The sequence below is a fragment of the Coloeus monedula genome (genome assembly GCF_965178545.1).
Source record: "Coloeus monedula genome assembly, chromosome: 6".
Lineage (NCBI taxonomy): Eukaryota > Metazoa > Chordata > Aves > Passeriformes > Corvidae > Coloeus > Coloeus monedula.
The window spans coordinates 63,944,720-63,961,821 of record NC_138786.1 but is presented as its reverse complement, the minus strand read 5'-3'; the positions used below and the strand labels follow the sequence as shown (position 1 = coordinate 63,961,821).

The 17,102-nt window shown below is 52.3% G+C and overlaps 1 protein-coding gene across 4 annotated transcripts in view; it reads left to right on the top strand.

Annotated features, from left to right (window-relative positions):
• FANCM (FA complementation group M) overlaps positions 1–17,102 on the top strand; it is a gene marked incomplete at its 3' end in the record, with an annotated part of 54,578 nt that overhangs the window by 36,968 nt on the left and 508 nt on the right. For 3 of the 4 annotated variants that reach the window (XM_082283056.1, XM_082283059.1, XM_082283057.1), the window contains exons 14-22: positions 6,802–8,704; positions 9,425–9,504; positions 9,605–9,673; positions 10,198–10,320; positions 12,532–12,688; positions 13,539–13,645; positions 14,216–14,767; positions 15,465–16,017; positions 16,449–16,740. In XM_082283056.1, the coding sequence (XP_082139182.1) occupies positions 6,802–8,704; positions 9,425–9,504; positions 9,605–9,673; positions 10,198–10,320; positions 12,532–12,688; positions 13,539–13,645; positions 14,216–14,767; positions 15,465–16,017; positions 16,449–16,740 (3,836 nt within the window). The remainder of the gene's footprint in view (positions 1–6,801; positions 8,705–9,424; positions 9,505–9,604; positions 9,674–10,197; positions 10,321–12,531; positions 12,689–13,538; positions 13,646–14,215; positions 14,768–15,464; positions 16,018–16,448; positions 16,741–17,102) is intronic. The other variant, XM_082283058.1, reaches the window with a different exon arrangement.

Here is a 17,102-nt window from a genome sequence, read left to right as displayed (position 1 = left end):
GTGGAGCTCCCTCGTTGGGAGGTGGGATCCTCCCTGGGTGTCCCTGCTGCGCCCAAAGCGCCTCCAGCAGCACCAGAGCTGACACAAGGCCCAGCACTCACCCTCTGGAGCCTCCTGGGGAGCGACAAAGCACTGGCACCAACTCCAGGGTTTCAAACTTCAGAGGTTCTTGGGCTCCTTTTCATACTGAACCAGTTGGTGCCAGGCCAAGGACACCAAAACTGCACCGAGACTGTTCCACAGAAAGGGAAGATGCAACTTTGTCCTGATCTCATCTTGATCTGTCAGCTCTGACACTGAGCTCTTGTGTGAGAGTTTCATTGACATTCCCTGAAGTCCTCCTTGCCTTCCCTGAAAGGCACTGGCAGTGTTCCCAAGGCAGGGTATGTTCCCACTGGAATGCACCAAAATCTTCACCTGGAGAAGAGAAGGGACGTGGGAGAGCTCCGAGCCCCTTGCAGGGCCTAAAGAGGCTCCAGGAGAGCTGCAGAGGGACTGGGGACAAGGCCTGGAGGGCCAGGAGGCAGGGAATGGCTTCCCAGTGCCAGAGGGCAGGGCTGGATGGGAGATTGGGAATTGCTGGCTGGGAGGGTGGGCAGGGGCTGGGCTGGAATTGCCAGAGCAGCTGTGGCTGCCCCTGGATCCCTGGCAGTGCCCAAGGCCAGGCTGGACATTGGGGCTGGGAGCAGCCTGGCACAGTGGGAGGTGTCCCTGCCAGGGCAGGGCTGGGTGGGATTTAAGGTCCTTTCCAACCATTCCATGATCCTCTGATGGAATGGTTTCCGTGGATGTGCTGTGCATCCAGGCTCCTGCTATAAATATTCCATGGCTAAATACACCCAGCTGATCTGGCTGACGTTCGTTTACGGTGCTTAATTAACAGAGGGGTTTAAGACCAATACAGGTCAAAGCTCTTTCCTTAAATACCCAAGAGAGGGAACCTCAAACCATGGTTTAATTGATTAGTTTATTGCTGGGGGGTAAAATATAAAATCAAGCAAATCATTGTTTTACTGTGAATAGCCAAATGATCTGGAAATTTCTGATCAATTATCAATTTCATTCAGAGATTTGTCATGGCTTACTACAAGCCTGCACAAGAGGTATTTGTGGGGTTTTTTTGGGTGTTTTCTTTCCTGTTAGAGGAGAAATTCACTGATGTGTGGCTTTCCTTTCCTTGTACTCACTCAGTGATTCAAGAAATTTGTATTTTGTACAATAGCTTTAAAAAAGTCAATTTAAAGGCTTTTTTTTTTTTTTAACTAGATGAAGTGAAAATGGTTGGCAAAAAATCATATTATATTTACATGCTCTTAAAATCTTAGAGAAGAAGTTGGCCCAGTCAAAAGGAAATCAAAAAGTCAAAGAAGCCCTAAATGTGACCCCTGGAAAAGGCACATCCAGCAAAGTCTTTAATGCCCCGGGGGCTTTATTGCTGCAGCAATGCCTGCGAGCACATGGGGGGATTTACTCCCCAGGGGATTTTGGGTGCAACATGGGAACAAATCGAGTTGTCCTTCTGCAAAATAATTCAATCTCTTTTAAGCATTTTTTTTTGCAAATTAAACTGTGCTGTTTGGATATAAGGTCAGGCAGAGTAATCCTTTTTGTGGGGATGATGTTTGTGCGGGTTTCTGGGGGGAGCAGGGCAGTGCTGGTGCTTTGTTGTTCCTTAGGAGATGAGGAATGCTTCATTTCCCTGTCCAGAGTGGGAGGGGAACTCTGCACCTTTCCCACTTCCAAGCTGGCAGTGTGAACTCACAGCTTTTCACACAAAAAACAAAATAAATCCCCAAATCTTTGGGATTGTCTCCGTTTTTCACCCTCTGACTCCAAACACCTTGGGAGGGAAGCATCTCCTAACCCTGGGATGACTCTGGAACCAGTGGCCCTGAAATCAGCTGTCATTTATCATCTGTCTGGGTGCCCCAGGGGATCCTCCAGATGAACTCCCTGACAGCAGGGAAACCATTCCCAGGACACCCCAGAATCCCAGTGAACCTGAAAAGCCTTCCCATGCTTTTGGAGCCTTAAATCAGACGTGTTTTGGGGGGAAATTCGGTGTTTTCAGCCAGCTGGACCTTTTTTCTCAGGAGACCCTGAATGCAAAGTGAAAAATGGTTCAAGTAAGGACAATGAAATGGTTTTATCTGGGTTTTTTAGACCCTCATTGCCAGTAACTTCTCTCTGATTAAAATCCTCTTCTGAGATGTGTCAAAACCTCTGATTTCAGAGAAGGTGGAAGGAGTTTGGGGTTGGTTTTGGAGGGTGACGTGCCAGGGAGCCCCAAAACCTCAGTTCCTTTATACTGATTGTTCTGGTCTTGTCGCCAAATGATTTGGGACCAAGCATTAACTGAGAGCAGGGCTGGGTTGTTCAGAGCTGGAACTGCAGGTGCTTTGTGCTTTTCCTGGCGCTGGGTTTGTGCTCCCAGTGAGAACAGAGAAGTCCCAGTGATTTGGGAGCGGGACTGGATGGTCCTGCAGGTCCTTCCAAGCCCAGCCATTCCATGAATCCACACCCTCAGCTTCCAGCTCTGCCTTCCCAACGCTAAACATGGAGAGAACAGGGGTACCCAAGCAGGGCCAGGGCATGTTCTCAGTAAATGGGATTGTTATCATGGAATCCTGGAATGGTTTGGGTTGGAGGCACCTTTGTGGGAAACAGAGGAGTAAAGACTCCTGCAGTTAGGGGTGGGTTTGATTTACAGCCCTGGAAGGGATTAGGTCAGGCATAATTGACAGAGATTTATAGACCTTAAGCAAGAGAACTACAAACCTGTGTTTTTTATAGTTAAAAGTAAAAATATGCACTGGGTGCTATGGTGAAGGGTTTTGAGTATTATAATGTGATTTTACAGGTTAAGAATTCAGATGTTGTAGAGGTGGTCTCTGTGGGGACGTGACATGACAGGCTATTGGGTAAGACACAACCGCACTGCGGTGAGAAGTTCCACAGGTGATGGGTCACAAAGTCAAAACAAAGTTTCCTTGTAAGTGTCTCTTGGATTAGAAAGTTATAAATTGCAGTGTAGCCCTTTGCCTTGTGACTATTGGCCATTACTCTGATGTAGTGCAAACCTCACGCCTCGAGACTGCTGCCTTATGTGTTATTTTAAGCAATAAATCCTGTGGTATTGCATAGTCCCATCTCTCTTTAACGAGAACTCAGATGGGGTGAAAGCGCTGAGGATAGGCACCAAGAGACCCGAAATCCCACCCATCCCAGCCCTGCCAGGGCAGGGACACCTCCCACTGCTCCAAGCCCCAATGTCCAGCCTGGCCTTGGGCACTGCCAGGGATCCAGGGGCAGCCACAGCTGCTCTGGGCACCCAGATTTATCTCCTGATGCTGTTGAACATTCACCTCTTCAGCCTCTTTAATGATGCCAGTTCCCGTGTTTGCCAGGGCAGACACCCTGTGTTTGTAACAATCTTTCTTTCCAATCAAACTTTCTGGTTTTATTGGGTAGCAGACAGCAAAACCCAACAGAATGAGCAGGTCCATCAATAATGTGATGCCATTAGGGAGAGAATGATCACAGTTTGGGAGAAGGAAATGGGGGTTTCTGTGTCCCTCAGGCTTCTTCCATGACTCAACTAAATACATTTTTAAAGATCTTCTCATGGAATACACTTAAACCTCCAGAAAAAAAGTTGTTCTTCCCCTGAAGTGTGTTCTGGAAATGGAGCAATCATGGAACAGGGGTTGATTACTCTGCTCATTAACCAGTTCCTGGAAGGGATAATGAGTACAGGGCTGTTCTGAGCTGAGGGTGAGGAGCAGGGCAGTCACAGGGCACCAGGTTTGGGAGTGCTTTGGGAAGTGACCATTTGTGCCGCAGCAAAACAGGAGTTTTGGTAAAAGATGTAAAAGATGATCAGAAAAAATTCCTGGAATCACAGAATGGTTTGGGTTGGGAAGGAGCTTAAAGCTGTTCCAAGCCCCTGGAGAGGAGAGGGGGGAATGGGGTGGCTGGGAGGGTCTGAGGAGCAGCATTGGCTTGGCCAGCCCACCCCAAAGGGGGAATTCTGTGTGGTTTCACTCAGGCTTTCAATTAAAGGAGTTTTAATTGTTAAAAATCCACACTGTAGCTGTCTACAGATTTATCTTTAATTTCCAAATAGCAACATCACTGGGGTTTCATCAGGCAGATGAATCTTGTTAGAAAATGTGTACCCAAAGCAGCTTATGAGGAGAGAGGGGGTAATTTCAATTTTGGTACTTGATGCCTTAAATTGAAGTACTGGGAAACAGAATGGGTGTATATTTTATATAAATACACATATATTTATAGACTAAAAGTGAAAAGTTTAATATCCTAAGTTTACTTTTCTGCTTCATTTTCTATATTAAAACATATTTTGTTTTATAAAGTGAATCAGTGGTTCCAGGCAGGGTCATTGATTGAATGCAATAATCTCAGAGGGATGCTGTTTTCCTGCTCCTGACCTATTTTCCGAGGAGCTGGTACACCCTGGAACCCTCTGGGTTAGAGGGGAGCTGAGCAGGTAATTTAAGGTTCCACAAGTTGGGTACGTCCAGGCCAAAATGTGATAATTCCAAATCTGCCCTTTCACTGGCTCAGCATTAGCTGCCCTGGCTGGGACACGGCGTTTTGTTCTGGAGAAAGTGTTTGGAGTGGCCCCGGGAAGTGGAGCAGTTACATAACCCTGGGAGCCCCAAATGAGGTTACTGAGCTTTGGCCTAGATGCTAAATTCGGCCCCAGCAGCGCTGCCAGGCTGCAGTGGGGCTGTTCTCCATCAGAGCACAGTCAGAGGGAATGTGGAGGGGCCTGGGGACATTCCTGGGAAAACTCCTCCCTGATCCTGTTTGCTGGGGGAGAATCCCACAATCCCGGAATGGTTTGGGTGGGAAGGACCTTCAATCCCACCCATTCCCACCCCTGCCATGGCAGGGACACCTCCCACTGTGCCAGGCTGCTCCCAGCCCCAATGTCCAGCCTGGCCTCGGGCACTGCCAGGGATCCAGGGGCAGCCCCAGCTGCTCTGGGAAACTTGATTCGTTTGGGGGTTGTAGGTTTTGGGGGTTGTAGCTTGAGTGGTTTTGTATTTGGAGGCTTGGGAGGGTTGTAGTTTGGTTTTGGGGGTCGTAGCTTGAGTTTGGGTTTTGGAGGTTTTGAGGGTTGTAGTTTGAGTTTTGAGTTTGTAAGTTTTGGAGGTTGTATTTTGTTTGGGTTTGGGATTGTAGCTTTTGGGAGTTGTATTTTGAGTGGATTTAAGGGTTGTAGTTTGAGTTTGGGGTTTGGAGGTTTTGAGGGTTGTAGTTTGATTGGGTTTGGATTGGTAGGGTTTAGGGGTTGTAGTTTGGTTTTGAATTTGCAGGTTTTGGGGTTGTAGTTTGAGGAGTTTGAGATTTGTAGGTTTGAGGTTTGTAGTTTGATGAGTTTGGGGTTTGTGGGCTTTAGGGATTGTAGTTTGATTGGTTTTGAGTTTTGGGGGGTTTGTTGTTTGGTTAGTTTTAGGTTTGGGGGTTGTACTTCGATGGGATTTGGGTTTGGAGGTTTTGGGGGTTGTACTTTGGGGTTTGGAGGTTTGGGGATTGTACTTTGGGGTTTGGAGGTTTTGGGGGTTGTACTTTGATGGGGTTTGGGGGTTGTACTTTGGGGTTTGGAGGTTTTGGGGTTGTACTTTGATGGGGTTTGGGGGTTGTACTTTGATGGGGTTTGGGTTTGGAGGGTTTGGGAGTTGTACTTTGATGGGGTTTGGAGGTTTTGGGGTTGTACTTTGGTTAATTTTGGGTCACAGGACAATATTAGGCCGAGCCTGATCAGCGCTGCGCTCTCAGAACTGTGTGGGGTGGGCAGGGGCAGCACCTCCTCCTGTTTCACCAATGTTCAGTGGTTTGGCAGCTCATTAACTAATCCTTAATCCATTTAATTTCTGTCTCGTTGGTGTAAAGCTGAAATGCTTGAATTGAGTCCTTGTGCAAGGGCAGTTGTTCCTTAGATAAACCCAAACAGACCCTTATCAGCCCTGTTATCATCAGCCCAGTGTTCCCCTCCTCAGCTGACACCTGGGGAGGCAGCTGGACCCAGGTTTGTCATTCCTCTTGGATTTCAGACAAAGAATCCCATGTCTTGAGTCTATGTTTTGACCAGGCTTGAGGGAAAGGAGTAATTTGGAACCTGCCAGATCAAAATCATCCTTTAACCCTCTCATGATAATTCCTTTCCTCACTGTTTTTATTAATCCTTCTCCTAAGGCAGCTGGTGTAGTCTGGGAGACCTTTAACTAAAAATCCAGACTTGGAGTTTCTTTGGATGCCATTACAAATGGATGGTCTAAGCATCAGTGTGTGTGTGAAATCGGTGTTGAAACGATGCTGATGATTCATGACAAAATCTGTTATCACTGCACAGTTTGCTTTGCCTGCTGCAACCAGAGAGGATCCCCAACCCTGTTAGGGATAAGTCTTCAAATTCCTGGAAGGTGGCTTTGGATCCTGCTTCCAGAAATACTTCCAGACAAGCCCATCTCTGATTGTCACAGTCATTTTTCTCACCCTCTATTCCATAAAGGTACCTCGTGTAATTTCAGGGGTGAAGGAGTTCAGGGATCCATCTGCCTGAACTGCCAAAAAACGATTGTTCCTTCTGCTCAGATCCCACGTGTCCAGGTGCACTGTGCTTCTGCTTGCCTTTCTAACAGGGCTTTATAGACACCCACGAAAAATTAATTCAGAGTCTGTGGGAAGTTCTTTAGGAGAACAAAACCTTTGTCCCTTGCTGTGAACCTCGCTGTGAGCAGCCCCGGGGTAACCACTGCCCTGTGTCCCCAGGGAGACTGCAGCTATGAGCAGGAGCTCCGGCCCCACTTACGGATGGAAGATGTGCATATTCCCGGGAATCAAAGGCATCTCTCCACGGCCAACCCCCCCTGCGAGCAGAGAGGTCGCAGCTCCAGGAAAGACCTGGCAAAATCGAAACCAGAACCACTCTTACCTGATAGAGGTGATAATGGGAGCGAGTTCTTTGCCACCTTTAAGATAACCAAACCCAAGGCTCCCAGAAGAGCTGCTGGACTCAGTGAGGATGTGCCTGTGTTACCTCGGGATCCTTCGGCTTCTCCCTCAGGAGCAAGGCTTGCTCTGGCTGGGCACTCTGACCCGGGCAGTGACAGGGACGAGGGGCTGGAGGTGACATTTGATTTAAATGCATTTATTGACCTGTGTGACCACGGCGAAGGCACTGAAACCCCGGCGAGTCCAGCAGCCCAGGGAAACAGCCCTGCAGGTAAAGCCTGCGGATCCCTGGGGTGGATCCACACGGATTCGGGGTACGAGACCTCTCCCGTGGCCTCAGACCTGTTCTACCTCCCTGAATCCTGCAGGGATTCATTCCCGCTCCTGGGACGGCCCCAGGAGCCCCCGGGGCTGGAACAGGCATTCTCCCACGTGCAAAGGCTTTTATCCCAGTCCCCTCCCTCTGGGGATAAACTGGAGGGCTTGGAGAGCACGATGAGAAGTGAAGGAACAACATCTCCTTCCCCAAAAGTTCTCCCCGATGGTCACTCAGAGGCACTGCAGGGCAGCATCTCCCTCGCATCCCCAAAAACTGATCCTGCACTGCTGCTCCTGGAGAATCCCAAAGTGACAGTCCCCAGGGAATTCTGTGCCTCAGGAAGTCCCCGTTGGTCCAAAACTGTGCCACCTCCTAAGGCTGCTGTGGATGAGGAGGAGCAGCTCTGGGACGACAGCTTCGATGGCCTGTTTGACACCGAGGAATTCCCTGAAATCCCAAACAACGTTCCCAGCATGAACCAGCTCCTGACAAACGGCCCTGCAAAGGAGCCCTTTGTTGCCAAGGACATGGGAGAGGCTGCCCTTGAGCATGAGGCTGTGGTTCCTGGCGAGGAGCAGAGTCTCCATCTGTTTGACGATGAGGCTGGTGAGGACACGGGCGAGGGCAGCTCCCTGAGCTCTGAGCCTGCAGCCAGGGCAGGTCCAGCTGGGAGCATCGCTGGGATGGATGGAGAGCCCGGCAGGGAGTTCCCGAGTGTGACCCCCGCCCAGCCCTGCAGGGAGCAGCCCGGCAGCAGGGAATCCATGGGAACATCAGGAGTGGCCCAGCAGTGCCTGGAGAAGGAGGATCCCTACGACTGCTCCCAGGAACTGTTCTCCGTGACCTTCGACCTGGGCTTCTCCATCGAGGAGAGCGGGGATGAAACCTCTGAGGAGACCAGGAATGCTGATAACCCCAAACTGAACAGTGCCCCAGGGGCTGAATCCACTGAGGATGCAAACATGTCCCTGAGTGATGGCTCCAGGCTGGAAACCTCGCCTGGATGGGACTGCAGGAGGCTCTGGAGAAGGGACGTGTCCACACCATTGTCATTCCAGAGCAGGGGCAGGAGTGGCAGGGAAGGGACGGAGGCTCCTGCTGCAGGGCCTCTCCTGAAGTCAGGGGGCAGCAGAATGGGAAGGGAACCCCCTGGACCTTTGCCTTCAGCACTTCTGACCCCAACAAGTAGGAAGGGTGTGGATATCAAAGCTGTCAAAAGAATTCCTATGAAAGTCTTCTCGAATGCCAGGGAGCAAATTCCAGAGGTTCCTCCTGTAGATCATGTCCAAAAAAGCCCAGGGAGGCAGAACTTTGGGAGCTCAGCCATGGATTCCCCTTCAGGAAGGACAGAAGGCCTGGAAAACACCAAGCTCCGTGGATCCTGTGTGGCTCCTGCTGCAGGTAGGGATTTTGGTGGGACAGGTGTTGGACCTTCACAGTTAGGAAACAGGATCCAGTATCTTTTGGATCCTCACCTGGGTTTTATGACTGGGGTGGGAAGATTGGAAGGAAGAGGAATAGTGGCTGTGTGCTGGAAGCTGGGTCCGTGAGGGGACGTCCCCTGTGTCCTGGCCCTCCATGCCTTGTCCCCAGTCCCTCTCCAGCTCTCCTGGAGCCCCTTGAGGCCCTGCAAGGGGCTCTGAGCTCTCCCTGGAGCTTCTTCTCTCCTGGTGAGCCCTCCCAGCTCTCCCAGCCTGGCTCCAGAGGGGCTCCAGCCCCGAGGCCTCTCAGGCAGTGACCATTTGCAGGCCCCACTCGGTGCTGTCACAGGGATTTGTGTCACAAAGTGCTGCCACAACTCTGACTCTTGCTCAATCAACTTTTAACGGCTTCTTCTCTTGGTTTCCTGCTTCCCTTGCCTTTTTCTGCCTTTGTGCTGCCTGGGGTAATCACTTCCCCCTGGGACTCTCCAGGGAAGCAGGATTTATTGTCCATCCCAGCGGGAGATTATCTCTTTCCATTACCAAGGCTGCAGAGAACAATATTCACCCTGTAGATCAATAAATAATCTCCTTTGGAGGTGCTTTTCTGAGAGAGGCACGCTTTGATTGCTCACTTAGAACAAAATTGTGTTGGGAACTGTGCAATTCTGGTGAATGTTGTTTACTCTGCTTTCTGCAGGAGCCAGCAGTGACAGTGAGGAAGAGATCGTTTTCCAGAGGAAAAACAGGATAAAAAAGAATGTTTTGAAGTCTCCTGATGTGAGTCTGAAGGGAAAGAAAATAAACAAGAGAGCAGAATGACACTTAAACCAGCGAAACACAAACGCTGTGTGCACTGACGTCCGTTCTGTTCCCACAGGGGATGGATCAGAGTGACTCGGAGAGTCCAGCTCGGCTCACCAGGAAACGCCGGCGCCCTCCGAGCGTGGTCAGCAATGGAAGGGGGGAGAAATAATGGGAACCCATTCCTGCTCCCCTTCAGTCCCTCCCCAGGCTCTCCAGAGATCCCACAATCCCAGAATGGTTTGGGCTGGAGGGACCTTAAATGCCACCCATCCCACCCCTGCCATGGCAGGGACACCTCCCACTGTCCCAGGCTGCTCCCAGCCCCAATGTCCAGCCTGGCCTTGGGCACTGCCAGGGATCCAGGGGCTTTGATGACTTTGGAGTTGTTGTTTGGCAGTGAAATATTGTACCAGCCAAGAAGAGTAAAATAACCTTCCTGCACAAAGCTTTGAACCAAAAGAAGCAAATTCATGTCCTGTTTTGCCTGATTTTCCTTCCAAACCCCGTTTTTCTGTGCTGTTAGTGGGAGGTGTCCCTGCCCATGGCAGGGGTGGCACTGGAGGAGCTTTGAGGTCCCTTCCCACCCACAGCAGCCTGGGATTCAGAGCCTTTAATGGAAGGATTCCTCGCTGTGCCCTTGCTCACTCTGTGTGTTCCCTGTTCCAGTCGGACACGTCCAGTGAGGACAGTGGGGATTTCCAGCGGGGCAGGAGCCGCTCCAGAGCCTGGGCCAGGCCCCAGCAGGGAGGAGCCAAGCGGCAGCGGGGCAGGAGCTGCGTGACAGCCAAGGTGGGTGACATCCTGGGACACCAGTTCAGGCTGGGAGCAGCTGGGAGTGCAGCTGGAAGGTGGACACCCAGCTCTGTGCTGGGGAGGCTTCCAGAGGCTCAGCTCTCCCACACCAGCTCATGGCAAACATGGGAGCTGGAACCTTGGAATGCTGGAGAAAGATCTGCACCCTCTGGGTAGCAGAGGGGCCTGCAGGGCCTGGTGACAGCTGTGAGGACAAAGAGCAACTCAGAGGGCAACTCCAGAGATGCCCAGAGAGGATTCAGCCTGGGAGCTCAGGGTCCTGTCCAGGAGAAGAAATAACAATAATAACAACTATTATTATTAATTTATTATTATTATTATTATTATTGTTATTGTTATTATTATTACTATTATTATTCTATTTTTCCTATCTGTTATTATTTTATTTAGTACATTCTATTTTTATATTATATACAATATACTATATAATGTATATTACAATATATATAAAATTACATATATTATTATAATATATCATATATATTGATTATAAATCATTATTTTTATTATTATCCTATCAGTATCGAGCTGCTTGCTCATGTGAATGATCCCTACCAATGGCCTCACCTCTGCACATTTAAGGCAGCAATGGTCCCTCAACCCCACATCTTAAATCTTAGCATTTAACACTTCAGCAGGGTTGGAGGCAGGAGAGGAGGCAGCACCAGAGCTATTGTAGCTAAAAAGCTCTTAAATCTTCATGGCTGTGGTGGCTCTGGGCAGAAATTGTCCTAATCAGGGCTCCAGGGCACAGTATGTGGGACATTTTAAGATTTTTTAACAATAATCTTCCTTATTAAGATTCCCCAGTGGTATCAGTGGTTTATGTTCTGGAGTACAAAGAATGAGGTGGAGTAAAAGCCATTTTTCAGTTGGATTTAAAGTTTTTTTTTTTCCTTAATGTGAGACAAAAAGGAAGAAAAGTGTGTCTGCTTGGGAAATTGTGGTGTGCCTTCACACAGCACCTTCCCTGAACGGCCCCAGGGAGGGACAAGGCAGAATTCCAGACCCTCGGGAGATCCCAGACATGGAAACCACCCTGGCCAGCCCAGCCCCAGCCAGGGAGCTGTGCCTGGACTGGGAGCAGCTCTCAGGGCCCAGAGCTGCAGTTTGAGAACAGAGGGGGACAAATCCAAGGGCCCAGAGCAGTTCCTGGCACTGAATCCAGGAAACCATTCCAGGAGCTGGGACCTGGCTGTTCCCAAGGGTGACCAGGCTCTGGACTGGTGGGTGTTGGTGTCAGGGAGCTTTGTGCTCTCCGTGGGCTTTCCAAGGAGGAAGGATTAAGGGCAATTGGCAATAACATTAAGAGCTCCTTACTATCAACAGGTGACTCCAGTGTGTTCCAAATAATCAGAACAGCTGGGGAAAAGGAACTGTTAATAATTCCTGTCATTTGGGATTATGGCCTGGTGTAAGCAAAGGATTAAAAAGTTTAGGGGAATGTGAAAATCAGGGATGTCACCTATTGCAGCACATGATACCTGAGAGTTCCATGAACTAAACTCAGATTTACAGCTCTGTGCTTTTTATTCCAGGTATTCTGGAATATTCTCTTGGAGTCGTGGAGATACATAATTATATTGGGGCTAATTTTATGTCTTACTGTAGTACTTCATAGCTGAAATTACAGGAGAAAAATCAGCTTAATGTAAAGTATTTTGGACAAAACATCTTCCTGGGTTGTTTTGTTTCCATGTATGACCTTGGGAAGGTGGTGTTGTCTGGTTTTGGTGGAATTTAGGATCGTGTCTCCTGCACTGCAGTCACCTGGGAAGTGCCTCGCCTTCCCTGGACTGAGCTGCACCACCTGAGGGATTCATGCTTTGATGAATCCTAAATCCTGGGCAGAAAGGGGCAAACCAGGGTGGGGTCTGTGTCTGAAATTCCTGCTGGACTTGGGTTTGGAGGAATCCAGCACTCCGAAATCAAACCAGGTTTTTTAAAGTAAATGAAATGAGTAAAACTGGACTTAGGAGTTACAAAGTGACCTGTTGTGGCTGGGCACCTTTGTGTGGGCGCTCTGCCTGTGCCATTCCCTGGCCCAGCAGATGGATTCTCTTCCCAAGCTGGATCCCTGCGCTGATCCAAGCGCTGCTGGAGCCATGGAGCGGCTCAGGCGGAGCTCTCGGTGCAGCAGGGTTTAATTAGAGGCCAGGGTTAATTGTGTGTGTGTGCTGTGTGCAGGCTGCAGCCAGGCAGTTCCTGGAGGAGGAGGCTGAGCTGTCCCAGCTGGACGCTGAGGGGGTCTCGTCGGACGAGAGCGACGGCGCCGGGGATGAGCTGAGCCCGTCCCTGGCCCAGTTCCTGAACGATGACGGGGAGGCCACACAGGCCCTGAACGGTCAGTGGGGAATTCCGTGTGCATCCCAGATCCAGGGGATCCCTGGGGTGGGATGGGCATGGCCAGGGGCAGCTGGGAGCAGTGACTGCCTCACCTGGGCATCCGGGGCTCTGCCTGCCTGGAAAACCTCCTGTATCCTGAGGGAGCAGCTGGAGCTGGGCCAGGGCAGGCTCAGGCTGAGATCAGGGAAAGGCTCTTCCCCAGAGGGTGCTGGGCACTGCCCAGGCTCCCCAGGGAATGGGCACGGCCCCGAGGCTGCCAGAGCTCCAGGAGCGTTTGGGCAGCGCTGCCAGGGATGCCCAGGCTGGGGTTGTTGGGGGGTCTGGGCAGGGACAGGGGTTGGGACAATCCCTGTGGGTCCTTCCCGCTCAGGGTATTCTGGGATTCTGTGGCAGCTTCCATGACACAGCTGGGCACACTTGGAATCCCAGAATGGTTTGGACTGGAGGGACCTTAAATCCCCTCCCATCCCAGCCCTGCCATGGCAGGGACACCTCCCACTGTCCCAGGCTGCTCCCAGCCCCAATGTCCAGCCTGGCCTTGGGCACTGCCAGGGATCCAGGGGCAGCCCCAGCTGCTCTGGCAATTCCAGCCCAGCCCCTGCCCACCCTCCCAGCCAGCAATTCCCAATATCCCACCTAACCATGTGCTCCTTCATCTTAAAGCCTTAGACCTGTGATTTGAGATTTCCAGAGATGGCTGGAGAACTGCACGTTTTTGCTTCGGGAAATGCAGGTTTTGGGGAGGCTACAGAGGAATGATTGGATATGGGAAACACGGTGTAGCAGCTGGGAGTTAGCAATTGTGTCTGCACTAATCCTTGATTGTTTTTTCTCCTGTGCTGTTTCAGACACTGAGATGAGGGGGGTTTACCTGAGCTCCCTGCGCAGCCCCGCCCTCGGCAGCAGATACAAAATGCTCCGTCGGGAATTCAACGCCTCGGCCATTTTCTCCCAGGTGGGAAGGGCAGGGACTGCTCTCCTTGGGGAGTTCCCCTTGTGGGACCACCCTGAGCTTCCTGGCCTGCTCTGAAGGGCAGTTACAGCCTTTTTTTTGGTAAATTACAAATTCTAACACAAAACTTCAGCCTGGAGAAGAGAAGGGTCTGGGGAAAGCTCAGAGCCCCTTCCAGGGCCTAAAGGGGCTTGGAGAGGGACTGGGGACAAGGCCTGGAGGGCCAGGAGCCAGGGAATGGCTTCCCAGTGCCAGAGGGCAGGGCTGGATGGGAGATTGGGAATTGGGAATTGCTGGCTGGGAGGGTGGGCAGGGGCTGGGCTGGAATTGCCAGAGCAGCTGTGGCTGCCCCTGGATCCCTGGCAGTGCCCAAGGCCAGGCTGGACATTGGGGCTGGGAGCAGCCTGGGACAGTGGGAGGTGTCCCTGCCAGGGCAGGGGTGGGATGGGATTTGAGCCTCTCAGCCCCAGTGTTTTTGTGTGGGGAGGGCTGGATAAGCCAAGGCCTTCCTGGAGAGGAGCAGCCAAACCACTGCAATTTTCCAAAACTTCCTGGGTCTGTTTTCCCCCCCAGATTCCCGAGCAAGACTCGGCTTATGCTGAGGACAGCTTCTGTGTGGGAGATGAGGAGGAGGAGGAGGAGGAAGCTCGGAGTGGCTGCAGTGAGGAGGAAGTGTGTGTGAATTTTGACCTGCTCACCGCCGAGAGCTCCGGCAGGAACCGGTACCTGACTCGCCGCAGGACGAGGCTGCACCAGGCCAGGCTGGGAGGGAACGCTCCTGCCCCGCTGCAGAAGAGGAAACCATCCCGAATTATTGTCCTCAGTGACTCCAGCGAGGAGGAGATGGGAGCCAGCAGGGAGAAGCCCCTGGAAGGAGCCTGTTCCAGGGCAGGGCAGGGCAAGGGGCCGCTCCCCACGGCCCTGCCCTCAGCCCCCTCTGCACAGCACAGGAACAGGGCTGGGCAAGCCACAGCTCCTCAGGCTGGGCAGGAAGGCACGGGGAGGCTGCTGGGCTTGGGAGCTTCTGCAGTGCTGGATCTCCCCCCAGGGCAGCCAGGCAGCAGCACATCCATCCCCCCAGCTGGCTCTGGCTGCAGGAGCACGGAGCTGCAGGCTGCCAGTGAGGTCAGTGCTCTGTGAAAGCAGAGAGAGCTTCCTTGTGGGAAAGAACCCCTGTGGCAGGGCTGTTCTGAGGGCTGTCAGCAGCAGGAGTCAGGGAATCAGGGACTCATGGAATGGTTTGGGTTGGGAGGGACCTTAAAGCCCACCCCATTCCACTCCCTGCCATGGGCAGGAACACCTTCCATAGCCCAGGTTGCTCCAACCTGGCCTTGGACACTTCCAGAACAGGAAAACATCTCCCTTTCCTTTGCTGCCAGAAGCTTTTGTACTGCCAGGGTAACCTGGACTATTTTGGGAGTGAACAAATAAAAACTGGGGTTTAGACTCTCCCTTGGGTCTGACAGTCACGGGGCGTCGTGGGTCTGTGTGGAACAGCAGCAGCCACTGAAGCTTTGGGTTTGTAGCTATAAAATCCTGGTTTGCTGTCTGCATTCAGTGCTTTCAGCACCTCCCTGACGTTGGGTTCCTGATCTCTCACACTTCCCAGCCTGATCTCTGTCCTTTACAGGATCCAGGTTCTGTTGAACTTCTTAGTGAAAGCTGCTGCTTTTGTCACTCAAACTCTGGGATAATCAGCTCAGCTCAGTGGGGAGACTGATACAGGGATTAAAGTGTCAAGCTGAAAAGTGTTGATATTGCAAAACATCCTTTTATTGATTTGATTTGAACCCTCATGATATGTTATTTTCAACACTCACAGGTGCACAGCTCTTTGAAGAAGACCCACGGGAGCAGCTCAGGCCCAGCATGTCCTGCTGCCCCTAACACCTCCTCAGCCTGGGCTCAGACTTCCCGTGGCCCTGTGGAGCAGAGCCCTTCCCTGGCTGGGATCTCCCGTGGCCCCGGGGAGCAGAGCCCTTCCCTGGCTGGGATCTCCCGTGGCCCCGGGGAGCAGAGCCCTTCCCTGGCTGGGATCTCCCGTGGCCCCGAGGAGCAGAGCCCTTCCCTGGCTGGGATCTCCCGTGGCCCCGGGGAGCAGAGCCCTTCCCTGTGCGTGCTGGCAGACAGCCGGGAGATCTGCTCGGGGCCAGAGGTGATCTCCTGCCTGCGGGCGGAGCACGGGCTGCGGGTGCAGGTCTGTCCCCTGGGCTCCAGTGATTACATCGTCAGCAACCGCCTGGCCGTGGACAGGCTGCTGCAGTCGGAGCTGCAGAGCCCCGGGAACAGGAATAAACTCAGCCAGAGGCTGCAGCGCCTGCAGGGCTCCTTCGAGAGGATCTGTGTGATTGTGGAGACAGACAGGGTCAGGCCAGGTGGGTGCTCCCAGCTGGGCAGCAGGGAATGGCTTCCCAGTGCCAGAGGGTAGGGATGGATGGGAGATTGGGATTTGGGAATTGCTGGCTGGGAGGGTGGGCAGGGGCTGGGCTGGAATTGCCAGAGCAGCTGTGGCTGCCCCTGGATCCCTGGCAGTGCCCAAGGCCAGGCTGGACATTGGGGCTGGGAGCAGCCTGGGACAGTGGGAGGTGTCCCTGTCCAGGGCAGAGGTGGGATGGGATGGGATTTAAGGTCCCTTCCAACCCAGTCCAGACTGGAATTCTGTGATAGGAACAAGCACAATCTTCTCCATGCAGAGACATTTGTTTTAATCCCAAAAACCAAGCTGCAGTGAAATGATTCCACTGTCTATTCCCAGGCCCATCTAGACAATAACAGGCTCTTGCTTTCCTGTACTTCCACTCCTCAGGAGAAACATCCCGGTTTTTCCAGAGGACTCAGTACTACGACGGAGTGCTCTCAGCCTTGGTCCAGGCTGGAATAAGGATCCTCTTCAGCTCCTGCCAGAAGGAAACTGCAGCTCTGCTCAAGGACCTGGCTCTGGTGGAGCACAGGAAGGACGCTGCCATCCAGGTGCCGACGGAGCCGGAGGGGCACCGGAGGGACATCCTCAACTTCTACCTGAGCGTTCCCAACCTCAGCTACGGAGCTGCCCTCAACCTCTGCCACTCCTTCAACTCTGTGGCAGCCGTGGCCAACAGGTAACGCCAGCACAGGGGCTGCCAGGGCTGCCAGGGCCCGGCCTTCTGCTTCTTCACCTCTCCTGTGGCCAGGGAGAGCCTTCCTGCCCCTTTCCTGCTGTGATTGCTGCTCAGGGCCTCCCTTCCTGCCCCGTTCCTGCTGTGATTGCTGCTCAGGGCCTCCCTTCCTGCTCCTTTCCTGCTGTGATTGCTGCTCAGGGCCTCCCTTCCTGCCCCGTTCCTGCTGTGATTGCTGCTCAGGGCATCCCTTCCTGCTCCTTTCCTGCCAGGATTGCTGCTCAGGGCCTCCCTTCCTGCTCCTTTCCTGCTGTGATTGCTGCTCAGGGCATCCCTTCCTGCCAGGGCTGCTGCTCAGGGTGAGC